The sequence below is a fragment of the Brassica oleracea genome, chromosome C1 (assembly GCF_000695525.1).
Source record: "Brassica oleracea var. oleracea cultivar TO1000 chromosome C1, BOL, whole genome shotgun sequence".
NCBI classification, from domain to species: Eukaryota; Viridiplantae; Streptophyta; class Magnoliopsida; order Brassicales; family Brassicaceae; genus Brassica; species Brassica oleracea.
The window spans coordinates 11,155,624-11,180,399 of NC_027748.1; the positions used below are offsets into that span (position 1 = coordinate 11,155,624).

General features: G+C 34.5%; 6 protein-coding genes across 6 annotated transcripts; 1 reads left to right on the top strand and 5 right to left on the bottom strand.

The window, feature by feature from the left end:
* Positions 1-934: 934 nt before the first annotated feature.
* On the top strand, positions 935-3,280 carry LOC106313040 (high mobility group B protein 6). The gene is made up of 8 exons (XM_013750763.1): positions 935-1,326; positions 1,586-1,995; positions 2,073-2,178; positions 2,264-2,329; positions 2,415-2,585; positions 2,674-2,762; positions 2,848-2,932; positions 3,010-3,280. Exons 1-8 carry the CDS (start codon positions 991-993, stop codon positions 3,127-3,129), a joined length of 1,383 nt encoding a protein of 460 aa, XP_013606217.1. The 5' UTR covers positions 935-990; the 3' UTR covers positions 3,130-3,280.
* Positions 3,193-4,576, bottom strand: LOC106313049 (probable WRKY transcription factor 53). The gene is made up of 3 exons (XM_013750777.1): positions 4,007-4,576; positions 3,783-3,911; positions 3,193-3,704 (listed from the first exon to the last, which is right to left on the bottom strand). The coding sequence occupies exons 1-3, from the start codon at positions 4,390-4,392 to the stop codon at positions 3,272-3,274; spliced, it is 948 nt and encodes a 315-aa protein (XP_013606231.1). The 5' UTR covers positions 4,393-4,576; the 3' UTR covers positions 3,193-3,271.
* A 1,514-nt stretch (positions 4,577-6,090) lies between these two features.
* Positions 6,091-6,942, bottom strand: LOC106331446. The gene has a single exon (XM_013769806.1). It carries the CDS (start codon positions 6,940-6,942, stop codon positions 6,091-6,093), a length of 852 nt encoding a protein of 283 aa, XP_013625260.1.
* Positions 6,943-11,821: 4,879 nt separating this feature from the next.
* LOC106331455 (subtilisin-like protease SBT2.5) lies at positions 11,822-12,411 on the bottom strand. The gene is made up of 3 exons (XM_013769818.1): positions 12,330-12,411; positions 12,040-12,187; positions 11,822-11,896 (listed from the first exon to the last, which is right to left on the bottom strand). Exons 1-3 carry the CDS (start codon positions 12,404-12,406, stop codon positions 11,822-11,824), a joined length of 300 nt encoding a protein of 99 aa, XP_013625272.1. The 5' UTR covers positions 12,407-12,411.
* Positions 12,412-13,806: 1,395 nt separating this feature from the next.
* On the bottom strand, positions 13,807-17,251 carry LOC106306943 (probable polygalacturonase). The gene is made up of 6 exons (XM_013743753.1): positions 16,527-17,251; positions 15,452-15,572; positions 15,168-15,342; positions 14,999-15,069; positions 14,182-14,661; positions 13,807-14,097 (listed from the first exon to the last, which is right to left on the bottom strand). Exons 1-6 carry the CDS (start codon positions 16,854-16,856, stop codon positions 13,940-13,942), a joined length of 1,335 nt encoding a protein of 444 aa, XP_013599207.1. The 5' UTR covers positions 16,857-17,251; the 3' UTR covers positions 13,807-13,939.
* A 335-nt stretch (positions 17,252-17,586) lies between these two features.
* LOC106306937 (long chain acyl-CoA synthetase 4) lies at positions 17,587-22,098 on the bottom strand. The gene is made up of 18 exons (XM_013743741.1): positions 21,838-22,098; positions 21,422-21,485; positions 21,250-21,339; positions 21,099-21,155; positions 20,887-21,012; positions 20,761-20,800; positions 20,582-20,676; positions 20,291-20,458; positions 20,068-20,178; positions 19,903-19,990; positions 19,477-19,543; positions 19,331-19,406; positions 19,104-19,221; positions 18,759-19,004; positions 18,512-18,651; positions 18,218-18,400; positions 17,994-18,113; positions 17,587-17,908 (listed from the first exon to the last, which is right to left on the bottom strand). The coding sequence occupies exons 1-18, from the start codon at positions 21,993-21,995 to the stop codon at positions 17,852-17,854; spliced, it is 2,004 nt and encodes a 667-aa protein (XP_013599195.1). The 5' UTR covers positions 21,996-22,098; the 3' UTR covers positions 17,587-17,851.
* Between the last annotated feature and the right edge of the window lie 2,678 nt (positions 22,099-24,776).

Genomic DNA, 24,776 nt, shown 5'->3' on the forward strand with positions numbered 1-24,776 from the left:
CATATTTTTGTAAATTCTTGCCTCATTGTAAAAATTAACAAAACCAAAATTAATTCTCGCCTGTGATCTGTAGGAGAAGAATATGCAATATATCTTCTTTTTTTTTTGAAACTTAAGAATATGCAATATTGATGTCAATCAGTTTCTCGCCTCGGAATCGAGTTCATATTCATATTTTTTTAATAAAGATCTACATTATGTGTTTTTTTCTACGTTTCAGATACTCCAATGTCATCTACCTATATTGTCGAATAAGAGAATCTTTAAAATTGATGTTGCAAAAGGATCAATAGTATTATACTAATCTTAATTACGAGGTGTTGTTTGTGGGGCAATTTTCTTTAATTGGATTTTGCATTGCAGATGATGTAAAATGTTTATCGATAGCTTGATCAATCTGTTGCTATATAAAAAATAATTTAATTCATGAAACCAATTTATAACTGAGAGATAAATAACTTTGCAATGGTTAACCCAATCGACCGTAATTTTAAGAAAATCTATGTGACATATTATTATAGTTAAACTATAATAAAAATTGAAAGAAAATAATTATATTTTTAAATGTACAGTAAAATAAATAGTTAAATTGTTGTAAGAAATTTATAAATGTTAATGATACTTTTATTTAAAATAAACCAAACTTTTAAAATTTTACCCTAGTAACTATTAAAAGAAGCCACCAAAGTCAACCACTCCATTCTCCCATCTACAGTTGTTAGGAGTTTGTAGCCCAAGGGTAAGCGGCCCAAGCCCAGAAAATATGATAAACGTTCGTATTTGCTTACATTGAAATACAAAAGATTTAATTCCTTATAAAGAACATGAAAATTCAAAGAGATTTAATAAAGGAGCATCGGGCGCCAAAACCTTTAATTTGAATTTCGAAATATAGACCGTTGGGAGATTAATTTTATATAAGCCCACAAAATATCTCACCCAAAATCACAATCTCCAAACATCAGAAAACCTCCTTATCCGACTTTAGACATGGCCACCAGCGCAGATCCAGCTCCGACGAAGAAATCGAGGAACAGCCGCAAGGCGTTGAAGCAGAAGAACGAGATCGTGGCGACGGAGACTCCGCCGTCGCCAGTCTCCGCCAAGGCGAAATCGGCGAAGTCGTTCGAGAAAGATCTGCTGGAGATGCAGACGATGATGGAGAAGATGAAGATCGAGAAGGATAAGACGGAGGAGTTGCTTAAGGAGAAGGACGAGATTCTGAGGAGGAAGGAGGAGGAGCTTGTGACGAGAGACGCTGAGCAGGAGAAGCTCAAGACGGAGCTCAAGAAGCTTCAGAAGATGAAGGAGTTCAAACCTAACATGGTATACCGATCTCTAGATCTAGATCTAGCTTTTACGTTTTCGCTTCCATTAAATTTTGTGATTAGATTAGGTTTTGATTCTGCCGATGCGATTGAACATTTGAGATCTGAGATTGATATTTGATAGAACGCTCATTTAGGTTTGAGATTAGCATCTTGATATGCTTGCTGATGATGATGATGGTATGATCATTGATGTATGTAGTACTCGTTTGATTCTTGTTTATTGATTTCAAGATTGCTTCGTGTTCTTCTTTCAGACGTTTGCTTGTGGCCAGTCTCTCACACAAGCTGAGCAAGAAAAGATGAACAAGAAGAAGAAGAAGAAGGATTGTCCCGAGACGAAGCGACCATCGTCATCATACATACTGTGGTGCAAGGAGCAAAGGGAAGAAGTCAAGAAGCAGAACCCTGAAGCTGACTTCAAGGAGACTGCGAACATTCTTGGCACTAAATGGAAGTCTCTTAGTGCGGAAGAGAAGAAGCCGTACGAGGAGAGGTACAAGGTGGAGAAGGAAGCTTACCTCCAGGTCATTGCTAAGGAGAAGCGTGAGACAGAGGCCATGAAGCTTCTGGATGATGAGCAGAAGCAGAAGACTGCTATGGATTTGCTTGATCAGTATCTCCAGTTTGTGCAGGAAGGTGAACAGGACATCAAGAAGAAGAGCAAGTAAGATAACCTACTGATGAATATATCAATTGCTCATCAAATGGTTGAATTGATTAGAGATGTTGTTTGGTTTGCAGGAAGGAGAAGGATCCTCTGAAGCCAAAGCATCCCATATCTGCCTTCCTGGTTTATGCTAACGAGAGGAGAGCTGCTTTACGCCAAGAGAACAAGAACGTTGTAGAGGTATATCTCAAGTACTTTAACTCGCTCTCAAGATCCATTTTTTTTTATTAAATGTTGAACCTAACTTATGGAGTGGTGGTTATAGGTCGCAAAGATGACCGGTGAAGAGTGGAAGAAGTTGTCGGATAAAGAAAAAGCACCCTACGAAGAGGTTTGTGTTTCTTATATATATGTTTGCATTCACAGCTATATAAAGACTTGGAGAGTGAATGAATTTGAGGTGTGATATTAAACAGGTGGCAAAGAAGAACAAGGAGACATACCTGCAAGCAATGGAGGAGTACAAGAGGACGAAGGAAGAAGACGCCATGAGCCAGAAGAAAGAAGAAGAGGAGCTCTTGAAACTCCACAGACAGGAAGCTCTCCAACTGCTTAAGAAGAAGGAGAAAACCGACAATCTGATCAAGGTCATTCACTCACTCATACTTTTCCTTGTCTCACCTAAATGAATTTACAACTCAGAGACTAATGGTATCAAGATAATGTATATTGCAGAAGGAGAAAGAGACCAAGAAGAAGAAGAAGAACGAAAACGTTGACCCAAACAAACCCAAGAAGCCTGCTTCGTCATTCTTCCTCTTCAGGTACCAACTTAAACTAATGTGACTCAAGAGTATCCTGAGCTTAATGCATTTCTAACTGTTAAAAAAAAATAACTTATGTCCACAGCAAAGACGCAAGGAAAGCTTTGACAGAAGAACGTCCAGGGACGAGCAACTCAACGGTCACCGCTCTAATCTCAGTGAAATGGAAGGTATGTTAATTCACAACTACGTTAGATAACTCATTTGCTATAAGCATATATCTCATCCAAGTAAAATTACATTGCAGGAATTGGGTGAAGAAGAGAAGCAAAGTTACAACAACAAAGCAGCGAAGTTGATGGAAGCATACAAGAAGGAACTTGAAGATTACAACAAGAAGAGTGCTGCGGCTACGAGCAGTAGTTAGAAGAATATCTATCTCTCTTTAAAATTGAAATAATGTTCAAGTCCTGTTGAACATGTGTCTTTTTATGCATTTTGTTAGAATCTGAACTCGGTGATTTCTATAAAATGATTACTAGGTTTTATTCTCTATTACATTTTAATTTTTAATAATAGATCGACTCTTGTAAAAACGTGGGAAAGGCCGGGTCAATCTCGACCGTTGGATTGAGCCAATCAACAACATCGAAGATGGGAGAACTGAACTCGTCGTTGATTGTCCCGAAATCACAAAACGGCGGCGTGTTAGGGAATGAGAAGACGTTGTCAGCGTCGTCGAGTCCCTCGGTTCGAACTGTTAAGCTTGTTTTAAGACTCTCGAGAAGGTCGTTAGGCTTTTGAGCAGTGGTGGTGAGTTTAGGTCTGGTGTTTCGCTTCTCCGGCGAGGCTGGTGGAGGATGAGGAGGAGGTGTCCCCTGCTGACAAGTGTGTGTCCCTCTGTACGTCAGTTCGAAAACGGTTGGATCACTGTCCGATCTCTGGACTTGCTTCGTTGCCCAACAGTTCTGTGTGCTGCGGTGTGTGCATCTGTAGTAACTCCTGTAGATCAGATCAATCAAATTAACATCATGATGATTATGATGATGATGCGTTAATGATAATTGATGATGATGTTACCTGGGGAACTTGGCGCCCAGAATGTCTTTCTGACCGTACTTTCTCCAGCTATAGACATCATCTTGAGGTCCTTCTAAGCCTCTTTCTGGGCTTATCCTCACTTTCTCTGTCCACTTTGGTAACATCTTCCTGTAGTAAATCAACAAAATACAAATTAATTTTTCAGAAATAGAACATTTAATTTGGTGAATTGTGATTTTTGCATTTTGATAATCCTTATTTACCTTTTCCTGGAATTGAACATGTGATCTTGGCGATGACTCTCGCTGGAACCTCCTCCATCTTCACTCCTCGGACTTCCATTAATCGACGCCGGAGATTCAGGAATTCCGCCGGAATTCACCACCGGAACTACAGCAACAGTCGCCGGAGTAAGCTGTACGGGCGGCGAGGAAGACCAGTTTAGCATGACAAGAACTTTGTCGTATGAAGAGAGTATCTGCTCCATGAGAATCTCGTTCGTCTCAGCCGCCGGATAAGAAGATGACGATGACGGCGACGATGCTTCACTAAGTCGTGCCTGAAGCTTCTTCGCCGCCTCTAGTCCAAGACTGACCTCGCTTTGCAGTGTCTTCTGCTCCCAAGCTAACATAGCTTTTTGACCTTCCATTTAGAATATATGTTTCCCAAAATAGTATATTTTTATTCGAACAAAGAAATATAATGTGTGTGTAAGTTATAATTAGGCTCTAAAATAATAAGTTATATTATCTGAATTCTATGATGAGAAGAGACTGAGGAATCATATGATGAGAGAATGAAAGTGTTATATGTTTGTGGAGAAACTGATGAGCGTTGGTTTCGAATATAAAGGCATTGGATTTGAATGTTTGAAATTTTGACCAAGTGGTGGACCATATATAAATTAATCTTGTAATGTATTTTTCTTATTTAAAAAAAAAAAAGACATAACTTTCAAAGTGAAGAAAAGTCTTTGGTATAAGGAAGTATAGAGCCAAAGTGTATCATATCCTTAAGTGGGATGGTGGTGGTAGTGAATGAGGTTGCATTAGAAGGTCAAAGGCTGACCAATTCAACTTTGCAATTTTGTTAATATAGTTATAAGCTTATAATTAAGTAAGTCATTTATTTACGTATAGTGGTTAACTAAATAATTTGACAACGATGTGATAAGCAACTGTCGCTTTCAATGTACCCTTTCAAAACTGTGACTTTGTACATGTGATTGAGATTCTCTTTTATTTGTTTCCAATATATGTTTTTGTTTGATTCTTTATTATTATACAACAAACAACCGTTGTTAACTATTATATCATATGTGATGTCAATAGTGTCAACAATTAAAGAAAATGTGCACATTCTATGTAATTATACTACTAGGTAAAAGTATCATAGCAAATGAATAGAAGATGGTGTGGATAAATTTGTCTGAACAGTATTTTCTAATACTTTATCTTGTATATTCCTATCTATAATGATGACCAAAACTATAAATATGTTTTGTCCCTGTATATAGTTTTATGAATAAATTTTGCAAACCATAGATTTTGTTTGATCTAAAAAAGAACTGTAACATATTACACTACTGCTTGTTTCCTACTACTTATGTTTTCAACTTTCGATCAAGCCTGTTTAAATATTTTCACATGAATACTATTCTAATATGTCCTTTATAACACAAGGTTGAACCTTGAAAGCCTATTATATTTTACTTCTTATCATTTTAGTTATGTGTAAATGAGAGATCATATTGAAATCATGGAACGGCGTTTTCAAAAAGGAAAAAAAATTAGTATAAAATGACAGTTGATTAAAAACGAAATGAGTAATCAAGTGTTTACTCTCCACCCCATATTAGTATATGTCAAAACCGCTTTTGGTAATATTTTGTTAATATTGCGTAAGATAAGCTCTAGATTATAAGTTAACATTTGTTATATGTTCCACTAAAACAGTAATTTAATTGGGTAACAATATAAGAGTATAATAAGGTCTTTGCTGACCAAGTCCAATCTCGAATAGTCAGATTGATATTCCATTCGAACATTCATATCTTTGATTGATACTTTCTAACTTTATTTGCCATCAAAATATTTTCATATGTGTCTGGAGACCGGACCACTTATATGTTGGAAGTAATACTATTTCTTATATATGTATATAATGTTTTTGTTGGGAAATATAGATTATACTAATCTTATCTACTAAAACAGAAGTCATAATTTTTTTTACGTTTGTGATTTTTTTTTAATTAAATTTTATATTTATTATTCAAAAAATAAAAGAGCATTTACAAGTGAAATGTAATGTAATGTTTCTATTTGGATCATATTAAATCACCCAACTCCTATTGTCGAATATATACTTCCACCCATCGACGGAACAGACTTTCCAACTTATGTTGCCCAGTGTACTTCAACGAAGAGATCCTGTTTCGGATTGCTTTATCAATCTGCCTGGTAATCGCTTCTGTAGTTACCCAAGGCCCCAAGTGTCTACGAGAGTTGCGCTCCTTCCAAACCAAATAAATGGTTGTATGGAAGATCATTCGCAAAAGGATAGCATCCATCTTGTTTCTATTGCGTCGTAGCAGAGAAGTCACCATCGTCGTCCAATCCGGAGAAGCAACGGTGCCTAGCAGAGTAGCAGTTAGATTAGACCAGACCGTAAACGTGTAAGGGCAAGCAAAAAACAGGTGGTCCCTGCTCTCGTCAGGCTCTCCACATAACATACAACCCTGTGCGATCCCCCACTGTCGCATACGGACTCCTGTAGAGAGTCTATCTTTAAACGTCAGCCAAACAATGAAAGCGTGGCGTGGTACTCCTTGGGTAAACCACACTAGATGATGCCAAGGTACTTCTGGCCCCCGAACTCTAATCTGATCCCATGTTCTAGCCGCTGAGAAATGGTCCTTAAAATCCTCCTCATTGTGCCTCCATAAAATAACATCACTTCCCCTCCTAGCGTCTGGTTTCTGAGCATTTTCAATGGCAGTATACACATCACCAAACACTCTCCTCCCTCGCCCACGCATACCCCAAGCCTCATTTGGACACGCTTCAGCTACACGAGCTTGTCGAGGAATACACAAGTACCGCAGTCCCAGATCTCCTGTTGTGTCAATAATACTTCTAGTGCCTAACCAGTTGTCAAACCAGAAGAAAGTCGAGTCACCACTTCTAACTTCACAGCGCATGAAACTTGATGCCTCCAGTCTGAGCTGAAGCAATCTGCGCCAGAGCCATGATCCCCTATTAGTGTCCTTTGCGTCCCAAAAGGAACCACCTCGTAGTAACTCCGCTCCAACCCAAGCCACCCAAAGTGATCTACATGTGATTTTTTTATTTGCACCATTTTTTAGAAATTGTATAAAATTTTAATATCTTTCAATATATTTACATTTTTATTTGAAATGCAGATGAGTATTCTTTTAAAAAATCTAAAAAATCTTTGAAAAATCTTTTTAGAAGATTTAAAAAAAAATCTGAAAATTAACAATGTAAATTCTAATTATGCTAAAATATGATTATATATTAAAATTAATTTAGCATTGATGTAAACAAAAAATAAAATTATATAAAAAGTAGTTATTCAATGATAATAACATTTTAAACTGATTAATTTTTGAAAATACATTTACAAATATTTTACAAATTTTTTGTTAGAAATGAATATTCATTTATCTTTCAAACATAAAATAAAATAGTATAATTAAATAATGGAATTATAAATAAAAACCAAAAAAATTACCAAATGACAAATGAGATACGGTGCTAAAAGTATGCTTTAAGTTATACTAGCGATATAAGCAAATAATACAATAATAAAATTTAAAACATAGCCATTCTTAAATATATAATTTTTGGACAAATAGTTATTCTTAAATTTAATCAATTGAAAAATGAAAAAGAATATCCGCACGAATGTGCAGGTTAAATTTTAGTTTTAATTTGAATGGCGATACAGTGATGACCTAATACAAACTTGTTTTCTTACTTAAAATGATGAAGATAAGCACATAAAATATTATTCATTTATGCGATCTTACCAAATCGGCCAATTCATACGTCAACATGGACTAACGGTCCCGATCAGTACATAAACATGTTACTTGTGCGAAAGCATACATCAACTAGTATAAAATTCAATTTTTCATATATGAACTTAAAAAATTGGGGTTTAACATACATTGACCTAATTTCTGTTAGTCAAACGTTACAGAATAAGAGTTTTCGTTAATCGGTAACATGACATTGGCTATTTCCTACATCAACATGAGTCAACAGTCCCGATCAATACATAAACACTTTACATGTGCGAAAACATACATCAACTAATGCAAAATTTAAATTCAATACATGAACTTTTGAAATTTGGTTTTAACATACATTAACCTAATTATACCAGTCCAACATTACCGAAGATAAATTGTATGTCACGTGTTGATTAAATGAGGTTTTTATTGTATTATGTGATAAATAAACCGTATTACGTGATAATTGACTGAGAAAGATAAATCATTTAGGTCAATTACTACGTAATACGGTTTAATTACCACATAATACAATAAAAATCTCACTTAATCAACACGTGATAGACAATTTATCTTCGGTAATGTTTGACTAGTGAAAATTATGTCAATGTATGTTAAAACCAAATTTCGAAAGTTCACGTATTGAATTTAAGTTTTGTATTAGTTGATGTATGTTTTCGCACAAGTAAAGTATTTATGTATTGATCAGGAACGTTGATCTATGTTGATGTGGGAATTAGCCAATTTCATGATACCGATTAACGAAAACCCTTACTCTGTAACGTTTGAATAACGGAAATCTGGTCAATGTATGTTAAAACCTATTTTTGTAAATTCATATATGAAAATTTAAATTTTATACTAATTGATGTATGTTTTCGCACATGTAACGTGTTTATGTACTGATTGGGACCGTTAGCTCTTATTGAGGTATGAATTGGCCGATTTTCCCATTATGTTGTTACAGTTTAACTAATAGAAACGCCAATATCAAAATTCAATAGGTTCGTCCTATTGTTCTATGCGAAATATAGTTTTTGTCGACTACACATAATTGTTTACAGGACATTATCGTTTTACTATAAGAAGAAACGTTGTCAGCGTAAGGAAACCGTAACAGTGTGTTCTTTGGTGGAGAGGAGTCTGGTTCAAACATCACACTCCGAAATATGGCTTTCTACATTGGTTAGCAATACAAAACAGACTGGCAACTGGAGATAGAATGATGAATTGGAATGTAGAAGCAAACTCACAGTGTGTTCTTTGTCAGAATGTGATTGAATCAAGAGATCATCTCTTTTTCGAGTGTATCTATTCGGCAGAAGTATGGACCAAACTGGCAAGAGGTTTGCTTAGGGGATCCTTTACAACTACGTGGTCAGAACTCATGGTATTAATCAAGGATAACAATGGAGGACTGCTGGAGAGGTTCCTCCTTCGATACACGCTGCAAGTGACTCTCTCGTCCTTATGGCGGGAAAGAAACAACAGGAGAAATGGAAGCAAAAACATCTTCCCAGGTCCCTTGGTGAAAATGATTGAGAGGCAAGTCAAAATGATGGAGATTCAAAGTTCTCGGGAGCTTTAACAATGTGGTTTGCCACAAGATAAGAGATTCGATTTAAAATTAAGTCTTAGTTTTCTCAAAAAACAGTTTACACTTGTTGTACTAAAGTAGTTTCTTTTGAATAAATTTAACATATTTTCAAAAAAAAAAGGAAACCGTAACAGACTAACAAGTATCATCAACATATTTATTAATTGAAAAAAAAAAGAAATCTGAAGGAAGGATATGCAGAAATTTTCAAAGGGACATGGATGAGTCAAGAGATTGGATCGACGACATTTCAAACCTCTCTCCGCGTGGATTTCCGCTTTCAATTATTTTATTATTTGAATATTTTCTACATCATTTTGTTTTTGTTAAAAGGACAAAAGAGAATAAAGATGAAAAGGGAAAGTATTACTAAGAGATTATTTTCCTACTCTTTTAACACTTGAAATGACTGTTAATGGCGTCACTCTCCTTGCGTCATTTATCATCGTTATTCGTTCTGATCTTCTAGACAATAGACAGTACTACTTCTCATTTTCTTCTACTCAGCTACTTCAGCTCATCTATTCACTATATCGATTTAAATTCTACAGTTAGTTTGCTATTCTTTTTGAAAGAAAAGTTAGCTTGCTGTTTGATCAAAAAAGAAAGAAAAGTAAGTTTGCTATTAACTGATGCATATAAATTTCTAACAAAATAATATGATTTTTTTTTTTTACGAAGCAGCTTATATAGGCTCTAGCGCATACGAACTGAGTACCAATTCATTTGTCAAATAAATTCAAAACATAACTATAAATCATCCAATTTGAGTAAAAATGAATCAGCTCACAAAACACAAGTGTTTAAATTTGACATCCTAACTTTATAGTGCGTCTGCTTCATAATAATCCATACTAGTATACTGCAAAAAGGGAGTACATTGTAGTCTTGTTAAAAATCTGCTTTGCTAAACTTTACGGCATTAACCATCGCATTTATTTCCAATCAAACGTAGCAATATCTTTTTGTGTACGTGGATGTGTCTCAGGACTCTCAACTCTCAACGCCAGGCATCAGACCTGGCACGGATCCGGATATCCGGGAAATTCAGGGTACCCGGATCCGGATTCAGATCTGTCGGATCCGTGAATTTAATATCCGGATCCGGATCCGGATTCGTGGTTTCCGGATATCCGGATTTCGGATATCCGTCACGATATTCCATTATCCGCGGATATCCGGATCTGGATCCGTAAAATAATTAAAAATATATATATATATATATATATATATATATATATGTATATATGTCTATAATATTGTAAAACCTAAAATATAATATTATAATATTAATTCATGTATAAATATTAATATATCAAATATAAATATTAATGAAATTTTAAAATTTAATGTGTTTTAGAAATACGGATCCGGATCCGGATATCCGGACCTATAAATTAAGATATCTGGATTTGGATTGGACAGATCGAAGATTTTACTATCCGGATTCAGATCCGGACACCCTGGATATCCTATTTTCGGAGCAGATCCGGAGCGAATTTCGGATCGAATCCGGATCTTAGATAATAAGTCCCAGGCCTAGGCATCAATATTTAATTTATATTTCTAGAAGAATTAAATAATTTATTACAGTGTACTTGAGAGTTAATTATTGTTACGCCAAAAAAATAGTAGCCAACTTGTGAACTGGACTCGTTCAAAAAGAGAAATAAAGCAGGAAAAAGCCGAACATAACAGAAAAAATCATGTATAGAAAAGACATCACGCGGCTTGCGATTCGTTTAGGCATAGTCAAATATCAATGCGACACTTTCACACTTGAAATAAATATATAATAATGCTGTTTTTCCAACGCAAATTCAGAGTTTAATTTGGAGATACTACACATTTTTAGCAATGCATAACCTTCAATCTTTATATTTTAAAAGGGTTTAGACGGGGAAGAAAACTGAAGTATCAATCTTTCCATCCATATAATACTTATTCTATGAGAAAACATGATTCTGAATTTTTTTGTTAATGTACATATATATTCTCCTCTTATGTAATCTATGGGCTATACTATAATACTAATCAAGTGAACGTAATACGCTTGTCTTCCACGTTGATGCGACCGTGCGTGGGACAAGAAAATGAAGTTTCATGTGGGCTCCCGTGAGGATCGGATCGGATCAGCATGGCTATGATTGAAGCCCATGTCTAATTTACTGGCCCAAAACAAAAGATGCAAATACTTGAAGTACGAAAATGAAAGTTTGACCACATACCTTGCAGATCGTAATTATATGATTTGACATTTCATTTGCATCGATTAATACGACTATATAACCTTTTCTCACCAATCAATTATCATGATTCAAAGTCTGAAGTTTCATAATATATTTAAGAGATTACTATCATTATTGTTTTTATCATAATTGTCAACATTAATTCATTCTTCTAGAAAGAATTTAGAAATGACATTTCCTTCTCTTTTCTTATTTCTTAACTCGACACAAGTTTAATTTCTTCGTTCTTTTCCACCGTATAAACCCCATCGGCTGATCTTAGCACTTGGGCCTGATAAATAAATAGTACAACACAATAAAATAAACAACATCAAACTATAAACAATCGACGGAACAAATATGTACAAATGCAAAAGAACCACCTTCATATACATGGGATATGTATGCATATGCCATGTATGGATTACCGATTACCTGGTGCTTGGTGATCTCAACACCAAAACCGTGAACAACGACAAGAGAAACGGTCCTCTTATAAGAGCCAGGCTCAAGGTTACTTTCAAGAATCTCCTCATGTCTCTTTTCTAGGTACCTGTCCAACTCTTCTTCACCTTTCTTTGTCCTACATAAACATTCAATTTATCAAGAATCTCCTCGACTCTGTATGAACATAGTTAACCTACACATAATTACGTGTACTAATACACACACAAAAAACCACTAAACATGTATAATTATAACGGGTTATATATCTATATTATTACCGGATTTCTTTAAGACGCTCATACTCAGGGTCTCTTTTCAAAAATACATAATAGAGTTCTGTGCTCGAACTTTCCATTTCTGTTTTCTTATTGCAAATCTTTCGAGTGACTGATTTTGGTTCGTTTCACTGCCAATTTATGGGGGCCGGGAAAGTTGATCAATATGGTAATTTTTAATTATGAACTAAAGTATTGTAATATATATATTCTAATTAGTTTGACGTATGTAAAACAAAACTAGTTTGACTTAATCTACCAATCAAGCATATTCAAATCATATAAATCTAGTCAATGGACAAAAGGAATAAGATGCGTTCTAGTTATTCGAGACTGGCTTTGTTTTTCTTTTCCACACAATGCCATTTTTCAATCATTGACCAAGAAGGTTTCACGGAAGTAAACTAAAGACAATGAACATCAGTAGTAACTATAAGATTTGTTAATCATAGTTTTTAACATTTTATTTGTCTATACATTTTATCGAAACTGAATTCAATTAACAATACAACGTGTCAACAACTTTAGTAATATAAACAACTAGACTATAAACTCCGGAGTATATTATGAATCATACACTTACAAATCTTATTTTACAGGTTATTAAGAAATTTTTAGCGACGTACTCTACAAGAGCATCTCCGAAATAATTTTATAACTTCAAATAAAAAAGATTTTGCTTTAAAAATAATAATTCTAAAATTTCAAATTTGAAGTTTTGAATAGTACTTCATATTTAAGTTTCACTTTTTATTTGCATTTTGTTCCTTACAATTAATTATACATTACATTTATGATTCTCAAGTATTTTCTCGTTTTCCTTTTTATTCCTTAAATTTTTATCTCATAAATAATTATTTTTATAAATTTAAGTTGTACACATAAAGTTAAATAAAAATTTTAAAATAAAATTTATAATATTTTAAAATTAAAATTAGACAACAAAAATATTACAAAAGAATCTTAATACAAAAATTTAAAAGATACACAAAGATAATTATTGCACAAATTTAAGTATTACAACAACACTATAGCAGTCTGGTAAATTTACTTCAGAACCTCCAAAATCTTCAAAATATTGTCCAAATTTTTTTTGTGTAATCGAAGATAGAGCATTACGAAAATAATTTTATAGAATAATGTAATATTTTGTTAGTAGTTTAATATTTAATTATATATTTCGAATTAGAATTCTATATTTTAGTGTAAAATTTTATTAATTAATGTTGCTGTAATATATATACTAGTTATTTATAAATTTTTATGGATTTACATTAATTATGATAAATATAGGATTATAGTGTAAAATACCAAAAAAAATGAAATTAAGTTTAAAGTTTTGCTTTCGGAGAAGAACAGCTTGAAACTTCAAATATATTTTCAAATATAGAATTTTGCAAACTTCAAAATAGAACATTTTTGGAGATGCTCAAAACTTAATCACTCATCCAGCTTTTTATTTTTATTTGTATCCATTATATAATTAAATTTTATAACTTGAAATTTTCAGAAATACAAACATATAAATAGATTAATGTAGAGGAACTGCAAATTCGTGATAAATTATGTTTAAATAAACGAATCGAGGAGGAGAGCACTTTGCTCAGAAGTTTTCAGAAAGTGGAAGAACACGAATAAGATCCACCAGTAGTTCTCAGCTCCGAACAAGGCCAAGGACTGACCTTCAGCGAAGTTCCAATAACATCGGAACACTTCCACGTCCGGTACGTATTCAAGCTTCCATGTATGTTAATCTCACTCAAACATATCCCTGTACATTTATGTTTGTTGACGTCATTCAAGAATCAAAGATATGATCGATATGGCAAACGCTAAAAACCATATACAACTTTACCTGTGAAAGGTGAATCCTTAAGGCCTTGAATGGATCCAGCGTTTCGAACGTTAACTCCCCAAACGTTATTGATACGTATTCCCTTAACGACTGGGAGAGCGTTTGGGTTATAATAAGCGTCAGGGTGATCTCCAGTATCTCCCGCGATCTTGATCCCGTACCTAGCGTTTTCGACATAAACGTTGGAGATTTTAATGTTTTTAATGTATCCTCCGCGACCAATGTTTGTCTTGATGTTGACTCCAACGCCCATGTTGGATAGACTGATGTGTTCTGCTACAATGTTCTTGATCCCTCCTGATGTTTCGCTTCCTATTGCGATACCTGCGAAAGGGGTCGATCCTGTGATGCGGCGGATCGTTATGTTTGAGCTTGGACGGCCAAAAGCGATTCCGTACTCGTCCCAACCGCTTTTTATTGCAACAAGGTCGTCTCCTGTTGAGATGTAGGAGTCTTCTATGCAGACGTTGGAGCTGGAATCTATCAACAAAATTTAAAAACATCTCTGATTCAGACAAGAGTTTTGCCATTACAAATTCGAATGTAAAATCACCGAGGTGAACTAGGCCACCTTAAGATTTTGGAGGCCGTAGACATTTATTTAAAATTTTAATAAAATTATAATTTGGTAGCATATGTCTATGTATATAATCTCTAAAAAATGTTGAGGGTCAAAGAGAGAATGTTTCATTTGGATATGTTCTAGAGCACATTGTATTATCACGGAATAGCTACTATGCACACAAAAACATGTTTCATCAACCAATCAGAGTAGTCTATTGTTGATTGACAGTGAAAGTTTAGGGTTATACAAAACCTGGATCGATTCCATCAGTGTTGGGTGAATCTTGTGGAGCTAAGATGGTAACGTGATGGATGACAACGTCACTGCCACAGATTAAAAACGAGGAACAGAGTCAATACAATATGTATATGCTTGGGAAATTTGAAAGGCAGACTAGGTAGTACAAAGTAGCTAAGTATACCTGCAATACACAGGATGAATGTTCCAGAAGGGTGAGTTCTGGAAAACAACATTGGAGATAATGATCTCCTTGGAGTTTTTGAGCTCGATTAGATTCGGTCTAGTGAACTTTAGGGTTCTACTGCGCCACATGTTCCACCACACTTCTCCTTGACCGTCTATTGTCCCGTTTTCTCCTGTGGATATATAGAGTTTTGCAATGTAATGTCAAAAAGTGTTACACTACTCAGGTGTGTATTATATATATATATAAATAAATGTAAATATAAGAGGGCACAAACTCACCAGTGATGACTACATCACGAAGGCCATCACCATGAATAAAACTCATATAACGTGCCCCTGGTAACTCCCTCCCTCTTCCATAAGATGGCAAAGGATCAATCAGTGGCCAGTTCCATGTATCCTGAAGTTAATACACACATACCAAAAGGTCACAAAACAATTCACTGAGAGTCACATTATGCAATTCTTTTAAACTTATATTAGCGATCACCCACTATTTTTATAAATATGTAATATCCGAGTCAGAATAAAGTAGGGTTGAAGTTGCGTTGTCCTGATTATGTCTCAGGCCAAACGAAATGGCCGTGACTAAAAGAATACGCACAAGCTCAAAATCGGTCATAAGACACACACACTGACTGACACACATTAAGATATAGTTCAATGACAAGTACTAGTTTTTCTTGTTTTCACACACTTGAAGACAAAACCAAGCAGAGAATATAATTATAAAAACTGAATGCGAGGTTTGACATATATGGCAGCATCCTACTCGGAGTTGATGTGAAACTCCCACTAGACGACGTTGAAAACCAAAGCTGTCCACACTCCTATAACGTTAAAAACACTCTAACCAACATTTGTTTACTTTTATCCCTCAGATTTATTTTATAATATATGATAAGTATACACTAATAGAGTATACAATATTACCAACATTTTGACTACGACAAAAACTGCCAGCTATCTCTGGGGTCAGCTATTGAAACCTAGACATAAAAGTACTACTCTGCCCACTTGCAATATGCATACAATAACGTTTTAGCCCCGACGGTCCCATGATGCTCGGACCTACCAAAACCACTCTCCCATATCCCAAACTAGCTATTAATTAATATACGTGCATGGTTCTCCACATCTTCTTGTTTCTTTCAATAATAACTATCACAAACAACTTTATTAGATATATGAATTCTTATTTACACTTTTAGAATTCAGATCCAAGCAAGCGGTCAAGAGGAAAGAAAAAAATACTTCCTAACTTTGGAATACTTTATAGCAGCTGATCAAACTAGTACTGAGTGTCTATATTATCGAACTCAATTCAAGAATGCAAGAGTTGAAATGTTATTACCTGAACAGCTTTGAGTACAGCGCCTTTAGCCAAGAAGAGAGTCATATGGCTGGTGAGATTGAAGCTCTCCGTGAGAAACACTCCGGGAGGTATATACAGAAGCGTGCCTCCTCTCCTCTTCAGGTGCTGTATCCTATATATAGCCTCCCTAAACGCCTTAGTGTTCACCGTCCTGCCGTCTCCCACGCCACCAAAGTCTGTTATCGAGATCCTATCGTTCCGGTTCGGTAACGAGACTATACCGGAGCATGTTGCCTCCGAATCACCCAAGGACGAGGAAGAGACGGCTAGGTGTGAGAAGAGGAGAATCAAAACGGAGAACCGCCACATTATCGATGAAAGAGATGAGTAGAGTTTTAGCTTGAGAGAAAATTTGCAGAATAGATTAGATGTCTGTCTTTCTTACCTTTAGTTGTTACATTTATTTAATGAGCAATAAAGCGCGCAGTGAATAACGTGTGTGAAAGTTTGTGCGTAAGAGATAACGTTTAGCGGAAAGAATTGCACGTGTCTCAGTGGGCCATATATCGTGTAAACTAGCGGCCCAATAGGAATCTTCGGTGAAAATGGGTAATTCGCTAGCATTATTTATACCACCTCTTTGTGAATCTGGAGAAGATGTGGATGTCACAGACGGTCGTTAAGGAAGCTAGAATCTCTCTTCTTGCTTCACTCAGAAACTTGTCTCTTCTACATTTGGCGGCTTACCTGTAACTGATTACAACTTGATCTCTCTCCAGGCACTTCACTCATGTTGTTGTACTGAAATTTTTTATATGTGAATTGCTCTCTGGACTTCTGCTGCTGTTTCCAGGAGTTTCATAGGTGCCTTTTGACCAACAAGCTTTTTGATGACAGTTGTTGATAGAGAAAGAGATGTGATTAAGCCGAGCTCAAAGTATGTTAAAACTCGTGGATACAGATCAGAGGATGAAGTAAAATAGGGAAGATTTGTCTGCCTGCCCTACAAAATTCGCCTTAGACGCGCGTCCAGAAGGAGAATCAATTAAACGTAGTAAAAAAAACTCAGCAAACCCAATGGTCTAACACTTTAACTCCATATAAACCCACAACCAGATGGGATATTTTAAGCTCAAGAGTTTGAAAGGATTAACATTTAAACTTAGTAATTCAACAGATAAGGTAGATTTGAAAAGAGAAAAAGCAAAAGAAGACGAAGTGTAGCAGCTCTGATCTGATGCTATGTAATATCCAAATATTTTACACATGATATAAGAAGAGCCTAGTGACAAAGTTTTCGTCGTGCACAGTGAGAGACCCAAAGAAAAAGCAAAAGACACCGAGAGTTATATTTGAGGAGGGATTTACTTTCTGGAAGCTAAGCTCTCATTTGTGGTCTTGTACATTTCATCGATCACACACTGTCAAATGGGCAAGAGACTTGTGTTAAACACTTAACTTCATTAGATTGTAATACCGCTTATATCGCATTATAGGTTGGTTTACCTGGTAGTGTTTCAGCAATTGAGGCCTCTTCTTTTTGTAAGTGGGAGTAAGAAGATCGCGTTCCATGTCAAACGGCACTGGGTCTAGATGAACCGCCTTAATGATCTCGAACCCCTTCATCTGCAATATCCAACACAACAACTTACAATAAATTAAAAAAAAAAGAGATACAAAGAGTCATGAATCCATAACTCGGATCAAAATAGTATTAGAGAAAGGATAACCTTTTTCTCTTTGCCCATTTTCACAAGTTCTCCGAGGATGAATTCCTTTGCCTTTGCGTTTTGACAGAGAGCGTTGTAGTCACCGCTCACACCGTTTTCTGCAGCCCATTTCTCAAGGATATGCTGGTTTGGATTGGCGACTGCGATTAGGAAGGATTCAAAGCTGTTCCCGTACACCCACACCTAATAAGTTTTGATGGAAAGATTGTGTGATTATTAGCAGATGAGAATCTTTCCCAAACCCCAAGTGAGATATTTTCTATATTCTTACAACAACTCGGTAGCTATACTTACGGAATCAACCGCTTGTACTTCACCATAGATGTTTTCCAAGTTCTCGACCGCAACATACTCTCCTTGTGAGAGTTTAAAGATATTCTTCTTCCTGTCGATTATCTTCATGCTTCCATTTGGTTGCCATTCCCCAACATCACCTGATGTCACCGGATTACAAAAATTGATATTATAAATAGCTTCTTATAACTCGATGATGATTTTCTTCTTCTTCATTATTTGAATAGAGGTAAAGGAAAAGATATACCTGTGTGCAGCCATCCATCAATAAGAACCTCTTTTGAGAGGTCTTCACGTTTGTAGTATCCAGAGAAAAGGGTCTTTCCCCGAATGCAGATTTCACCACGTGGAGTACTTGCAAGAGCATCATATTCCATCTCGGGTACAGATTCAAGGCGTATATCCACGTTTGGCACTGGTGGTCCAACTGTCCCGAGCATGTCCAGTCGGTCCGGCAGCGAGACAAAAGTCCCAGCACAGCTCTCGGTTAGACCTACATAAGAACAATCATACAACAGGAAAGCAGTCAAATCACATTCTCTGTTAATATGGAATCAAATATACTTTAACACTCAATTTTAGGAATGGGTACCGTATCCTTGGAGAACATGACAGCAAGCCACCACTCTTAGAAATGACTCTACGTGACTAGCGAGAGGAGCAGCTCCCGATAGAATGATCCTCACGTTGCCTCCGAGCCCTTGTTTAACCTAAGTGAGAAAACAATGGGATAAATTTGCTATAAAGTTTCATAACAAAGAGTGACTGTTTCTCTAGATGGTTTTCTAATGAGTTTAGTTTAATATAAAACTTTACTACCTTGCTGAATACAAGTTTGTCACATAATGGAGAGGCCTCTACATGAGACTGTCCTTTCTTCATATGTCCATATTTACTGATGATGTTTTGAATATGTTAGATTTAATAGCTTAGAGAACAGATAAGCAAAGTTACGTCTGACTTACAAGGAAAATGCAGAATCAAACATAAACTTTTTGAAGAATCCACCAGCAGCAAGCTTCTGCTGAAGACCTGTTGAATATAATAGGTCGACGTATTAAAACACGGAAAAGTTATCAAAGAGAAGAAACTATGTAAATCAATTATGTGAAATCCAATTAATGTCTCGAAGAAAAATTAAGTTGTACATAATGATAAAAAATAAGACAGCCACCAAAGAAGAAAGACTGAAAAGCTTATCACTAGTATTCTTGTCGAATTAATTATAGTATTCACATTCGATATATCTCATCACAACTCGTAATACTTTCATGCAAGAGTGTTAGGTGGTACAAATGTAGTTGTTTGAGATAAGCAAATGATACTAGAGCACAACTCAATGAAGTGAGGAATTGAGTATAAATAGGCATGAGGCATTTCAAACGTCTTACCTGAGTAAACTCTATCTAGCACACGAGGTACAGCGCAAAAAATAGTTGGTTTAAGCTCGCCAAGGTCTTCTATCAACAGCTTGACATCCTGTGGAGATAACCCATAGAAGGTTAACGTAAAGTTTTCAAAACTGGTTTACATAATAAGCTTTAAGTTGTACTGACCCCACGCCAGAAGCCAATTGCAGCACCATGTTGGATAAAACACTCCTCGATAACTCGGTCAAAGATGTGGGCGAGAGGAAGGTAAGAAAGGTACACATCTTTCACAGTCAACTGTTGATTTGCACAGCCAAAAAGAAAATCGATTAAAACCAGAGCCAAGCGACCAGGGAAACTAGAAGCTTTTAGCGTCATCGTCAATCATGGAAGCAAGAAGGAAACTCACGGCTTCGTTAGCGCTTTTCAGTAGACGGATCACTCCAGCGATAAGGGTAACAATGCTTTCGTTAGATATCATCACTCCCTTTGGATCACCAGTGGTTCCACTAGTATACATGATCGTGCAAATGTCACTCTTCTTTTTGATTGGAAGATCAAATTGCTTTCCTTCGCCCTGGAAGAAATATTCGCAGTGAAAAGTTAAAAATGGTAAGCATAGTTGTTGGATCACTCACCACCGGAAAGAATTATAACAGAATCAGTATGTTTCAGAAAAAGAAAACGACAAGTCTCATACCAGCTTCAAAAACTCATCCCAAGCATATATGACCAACCCAAAAGTTTCAGCTGCTTCTTTTTGTTCACGTGTGACACCACCGAAGCTCACAACGGCTGTATTTATAACCAAGCACAACTGATCATTAGCAACAAATGTTAAAAGCGAAAAGGGAAGAAACACAAATAAGAATAACTCACTCTTCATGTACTCTGTGGCCTTTGGGCATGTCTTAAATAACTAAAAGTCAAAAGAAAAAAGAAAAAAAAGTGATGAGAAACAAAAAGATAATAAATCTAAACAATAAAGATATATTCTTACTGTACCTCAGAGATCTTCTTCTCCTCCACAAAGACAATTGAAACCTCAGAATGGGTAATAATGAACTCCACAGCACCAGCGCCTAGTGTATCATACAGAGGGACACAATAGAGTCCATGTGCATTACATGCCTGCAACAAAACTACACAGTCAATCCTCTAACAGAAAAAAAATAAAATCGATTGATAGTATAATGATCCAGCAACAAGATTACAACCTCCATGCTTATGATCCACTCGGGAGAATTAGCACCATAGATACCACATTTCGCTTGCTAAACTCCCACAAAATCAGCAAACACAAGATTTTTAAGTAACGAACAAAAAAAAATCACATCCAAAGGAAAAGGTTGAGATTAGGATCTTAACCTCCTCAACTCCACAACTTCGGAGAGAGTTTCCCAGCTTTATAACAATGTCGTAGACTTCTTGGTACGTTTGCCATACATACTTCCCCGGCTAAGCACAATTAAACACACACAAGTGAATACATCTATACAAAAAAAAAACTTAAAATACAAAAAAAAAAAGTAGACAACACCTTCCCGTCTACAATCTCACGGCGGCCAAGCATCGGATTGTTTGGATACTTCTCAACAGACATGCTGCAAACAATAAGGATCATGTCAACCAAACAAATATCACTAAATCAAATGCATGCAAGTCTACATCAAAAAGAAAAAAAAATCAATTTCCATCGATTAGAGATCGACCACGACGAGGGAGCAAGTGCAATACTAAACAATAGATCTAGTAATCCTAGGCCATTTCAACAGTATCTAGCAACTAAAACTCTATTGTTCTTACTACTTGAGAATATTTCAAAAGAAGAAAAAAAAAAGTCCAAGTCAGATCAGTTTCCACGATCAGTCAACAGTCAACGACTATCTCAACCACGATTCGCCGGAAAACACTAGACTCATGCAAAACAAACACCGATCGGAGCGAGAATCTCACCGGAAAACATCCCAGCAACTATCCATTCCTTCGATCGGCTCCGGGAACCCGTCCTTGGCGAAGACACTGCGGTACACAGGTCCAACGGATGGTCTTCCATCGCTACCTTCTCTCCCTTCCTCGACTTGGAAGATGAATTTCTCTAGCTGCTGCGTCATGATCTCTCTCTCGCTTTCTCTCTCTAGAACCACAACTTTCTCTCTGCTATATGTAATCGAGAGAGTTGAATGGATGTAGGGACCACGCACGCGGCTTTGAAGATCGGAGTTATAATAATATTAAAGACCTACTGCGATTTTGATTGGTTGCTGCTCACTGACCAACAAATCCTTTAGTCAAACTCTTAATGGGCTACGTCTCTTCATATTTAGCCCATTACGGAGATGGTGCCGTCCATATCCCTTATATATTAATCGATAACATTTGAAAAGATGTAACCTCAATTTTGTATTAATTAAAAGAGGCTCCAATGCATAGGTGGCACTCAATTAGGTAGTCAATTACATTCAATTGAAAAATAAGTAGGTCCACATTCGATTTTTATATGTTGTTAGATACATAAGTTGGTCAAACTATATGATATAATGATATGATATGATATTTTCTTTCCTTAAATAAAACCTACGGAATTACCATAAATGACTAATATATATATGACAATTAATGATATTTTAAAACCATATGAGTAAAAAATATCATTTAATAATAAAACATATATATTTATATATATATATATAGATTATACTATATACCATAAGATTACATAAATATTTTAATATTAAAACTTTCAATGAATTTTCAAAAACATTTATAAATTATAAACTTATTAAAGATTTCACATTGAAATTTTTGTTATCGATTATTTAAATATTCAGTTATAAAATGATATGAATGATCATAGAACTGTATGATTATAAATTCTCATTTAATAAATGACTATATAAAATATATTATTCTTAGAAAAATAGGTTGGTCCATCTTGACTTACATTATATTTTTTATTAAACTAACTATCTAATTGATAAATAATCTACCAAAATTCTTTTTGCACTTTCCTTAATTAGAAGCTACGAAATTACCTAATATGATTAACGTATATATGAAAATTAATTATTATGAATAATAAATATTTGATAACAATTTTTGTGTCTTAGTTCTTTTTTTAATTTTATATTATTAAAATATATTTAAAAATCACATTAAATATATAATAAAAACATTTATATTTTTTCTTATATGTTATATTTGAATTTTTCAAAATGTCTATATATTATTAGAAATTTGAATATTCCTACTCTGAAAATTTTGTGATCAATAGATTAGTTTTTTGTCATAATAAGTTACAAATGATCATAAAATTGTATTAATATGAACTTTTATTTAATATTATAAGAAGATACACATTATTTTAAAACCATATGAGTAAAAAATATCATTTATTAATAAAACATATATATTTATATATATATATATATAGATTATACTATATACCATAAGATTACATAAATATTTTAATATTAAAACTTTCAATGAATTTTCAAAAACATTTATAAATTATAAACTTATTAAAGATTTCACATTGAAATTTTTGTTATCGATTATTTAAATATTCAGTTATAAAATGATATGAATGATCATAGAACTGTATGATTATAAATTCTCATTTAATAAATGACTATATAAAATATACTATTCTTAGAAAAATAGGTTGGTCCATCTTGACTTACATTATATTTTTTATTAAACTAACTATCTAATTGATAAATAATCTACCAAAATTTTTTTTGCACTTTCCTTAATTAGAAGCTACGAAATTACCTAATATGATTAACGTATATATGAAAATTAATTATTATGAATAATAAATATTTGATAACAATTTTTGTGTCTTAGTTCTTTTTTTTAATTTTATATTATTGAAAGATATTAAAAAATCACATTAAATATATAATAAAAACATTTATATTTTTTCTTATATGTTATATTTGAATTTTTCAAAATGTCTATATATTATTAGAAATTTGAATATTCCCACTCTGAAAATTTTGTGATCAATAGATTATTTTTTTGTTATAATAAGTTACAAATGATCATAAAATATAACGCATATGAATTTTTATTTAATAAATATTCAAACTAAATAATATCTATATATAAACACTAATGATTTAAAGCAACAAGATTGGCTGATCAATTTAGTCGTCCAGTTGAAATCTTTCAAAAGTATGTGAAAGACTAAAGTCAAAGTAAATATTGATTTAAAATAGTAGTTATATTTTACTAACCAAATACCGAAAAAAACCGAACCGAACCGAAACTAACCCGATATCCGAGTTGAACACCCGTAATCCAAATGAAGCCAAACTATTGTTTCATTCTCCAAAATATAATAAAAATAATAACTTAATCCCGCGCAAGGCGCGGGTTATCCTAGTGAATTTATTATTATGGACAGTAGCGTTAGACTAATTGCAATGGGCTAGTTGAATTTTAGATTCAACAGTTTAATGCCTGCAATAGACTAGTTGAATGAAACAAAATTGTTACGTGGATTACATTCAGTTGAATTTTAAAAAAGTGGGAACACAGAGACACGTGGCGACAAGTGAATGGAGAAAAAGTTGAGCAAGTGAGATTCAAGCAACAATTCCACAGAAAAAAAAAATATTTATCTTCTTTAAATCAGCTCCTATATTTTCATTGGTTGATCAAATTCTTTTGAGATTCTTATCTACTCCAATTATTAAAACTCAATTATTTTATAGTAATCGTTTTTTATATATAAAAAATATATGAAAATTCATGATTTTTTATGATCTATAAAAAGAGACTAGTCTCACTTCATTTGGATACATAAAAAAAAACGTCAACTTTCACTATAATTTTTGTATTAGCATTTAATTAAAAAAAATTGTGTTTAAACTCTATTTCTTTTGCAA

Excerpts from the sequence above, each read along its gene's own strand:
- LOC106306937 (XM_013743741.1), bottom strand. The coding sequence starts at position 21,995 with ATGACGCAGCAGCTAGAGAAATTCATCTTCCAAGTCGAGGAAGGGAGA. Across the intron at positions 21,486-21,837 it reads AGTTGCTGGGATGTTTTCCG|CATGTCTGTTGAGAAGTATC; the intron begins GTGAGATTCTCG and ends TATTGTTTGCAG. Across the intron at positions 18,652-18,758 it reads TGATGGATGGCTGCACACAG|GTGATGTTGGGGAATGGCAA; the intron begins GTATATCTTTTC and ends CGGTGACATCAG.
- LOC106306943 (XM_013743753.1), bottom strand. The coding sequence starts at position 16,856 with ATGTGGCGGTTCTCCGTTTTGATTCTCCTCTTCTCACACCTAGCCGTC. Across the intron at positions 15,343-15,451 it reads TCGTGATGTAGTCATCACTG|GAGAAAACGGGACAATAGAC; the intron begins GTGAGTTTGTGC and ends ATATATCCACAG. Across the intron at positions 14,662-14,998 it reads CACTGATGGAATCGATCCAG|ATTCCAGCTCCAACGTCTGC; the intron begins GTTTTGTATAAC and ends TTTTGTTGATAG.
- LOC106313040 (XM_013750763.1), top strand. The coding sequence starts at position 991 with ATGGCCACCAGCGCAGATCCAGCTCCGACGAAGAAATCGAGGAACAGC. Across the intron at positions 2,330-2,414 it reads AAAAAGCACCCTACGAAGAG|GTGGCAAAGAAGAACAAGGA; the intron begins GTTTGTGTTTCT and ends GATATTAAACAG. Across the intron at positions 2,763-2,847 it reads TCGTCATTCTTCCTCTTCAG|CAAAGACGCAAGGAAAGCTT; the intron begins GTACCAACTTAA and ends TTATGTCCACAG.
- LOC106331446 (XM_013769806.1), bottom strand. The coding sequence starts at position 6,942 with ATGCGCTGTGAAGTTAGAAGTGGTGACTCGACTTTCTTCTGGTTTGAC.
- LOC106313049 (XM_013750777.1), bottom strand. The coding sequence starts at position 4,392 with ATGGAAGGTCAAAAAGCTATGTTAGCTTGGGAGCAGAAGACACTGCAA. Across the intron at positions 3,912-4,006 it reads ATGTTCAATTCCAGGAAAAG|GAAGATGTTACCAAAGTGGA; the intron begins GTAAATAAGGAT and ends GATTTACTACAG. Across the intron at positions 3,705-3,782 it reads CTGGGCGCCAAGTTCCCCAG|GAGTTACTACAGATGCACAC; the intron begins GTAACATCATCA and ends TCTGATCTACAG.
- LOC106331455 (XM_013769818.1), bottom strand. The coding sequence starts at position 12,406 with ATGGAAAGTTCGAGCACAGAACTCTATTATGTATTTTTGAAAAGAGAC. Across the intron at positions 12,188-12,329 it reads GAGCGTCTTAAAGAAATCCG|GACAAAGAAAGGTGAAGAAG; the intron begins GTAATAATATAG and ends ATGTTTATGTAG. Across the intron at positions 11,897-12,039 it reads TTGAGATCACCAAGCACCAG|GCCCAAGTGCTAAGATCAGC; the intron begins GTAATCGGTAAT and ends TTTATTTATCAG.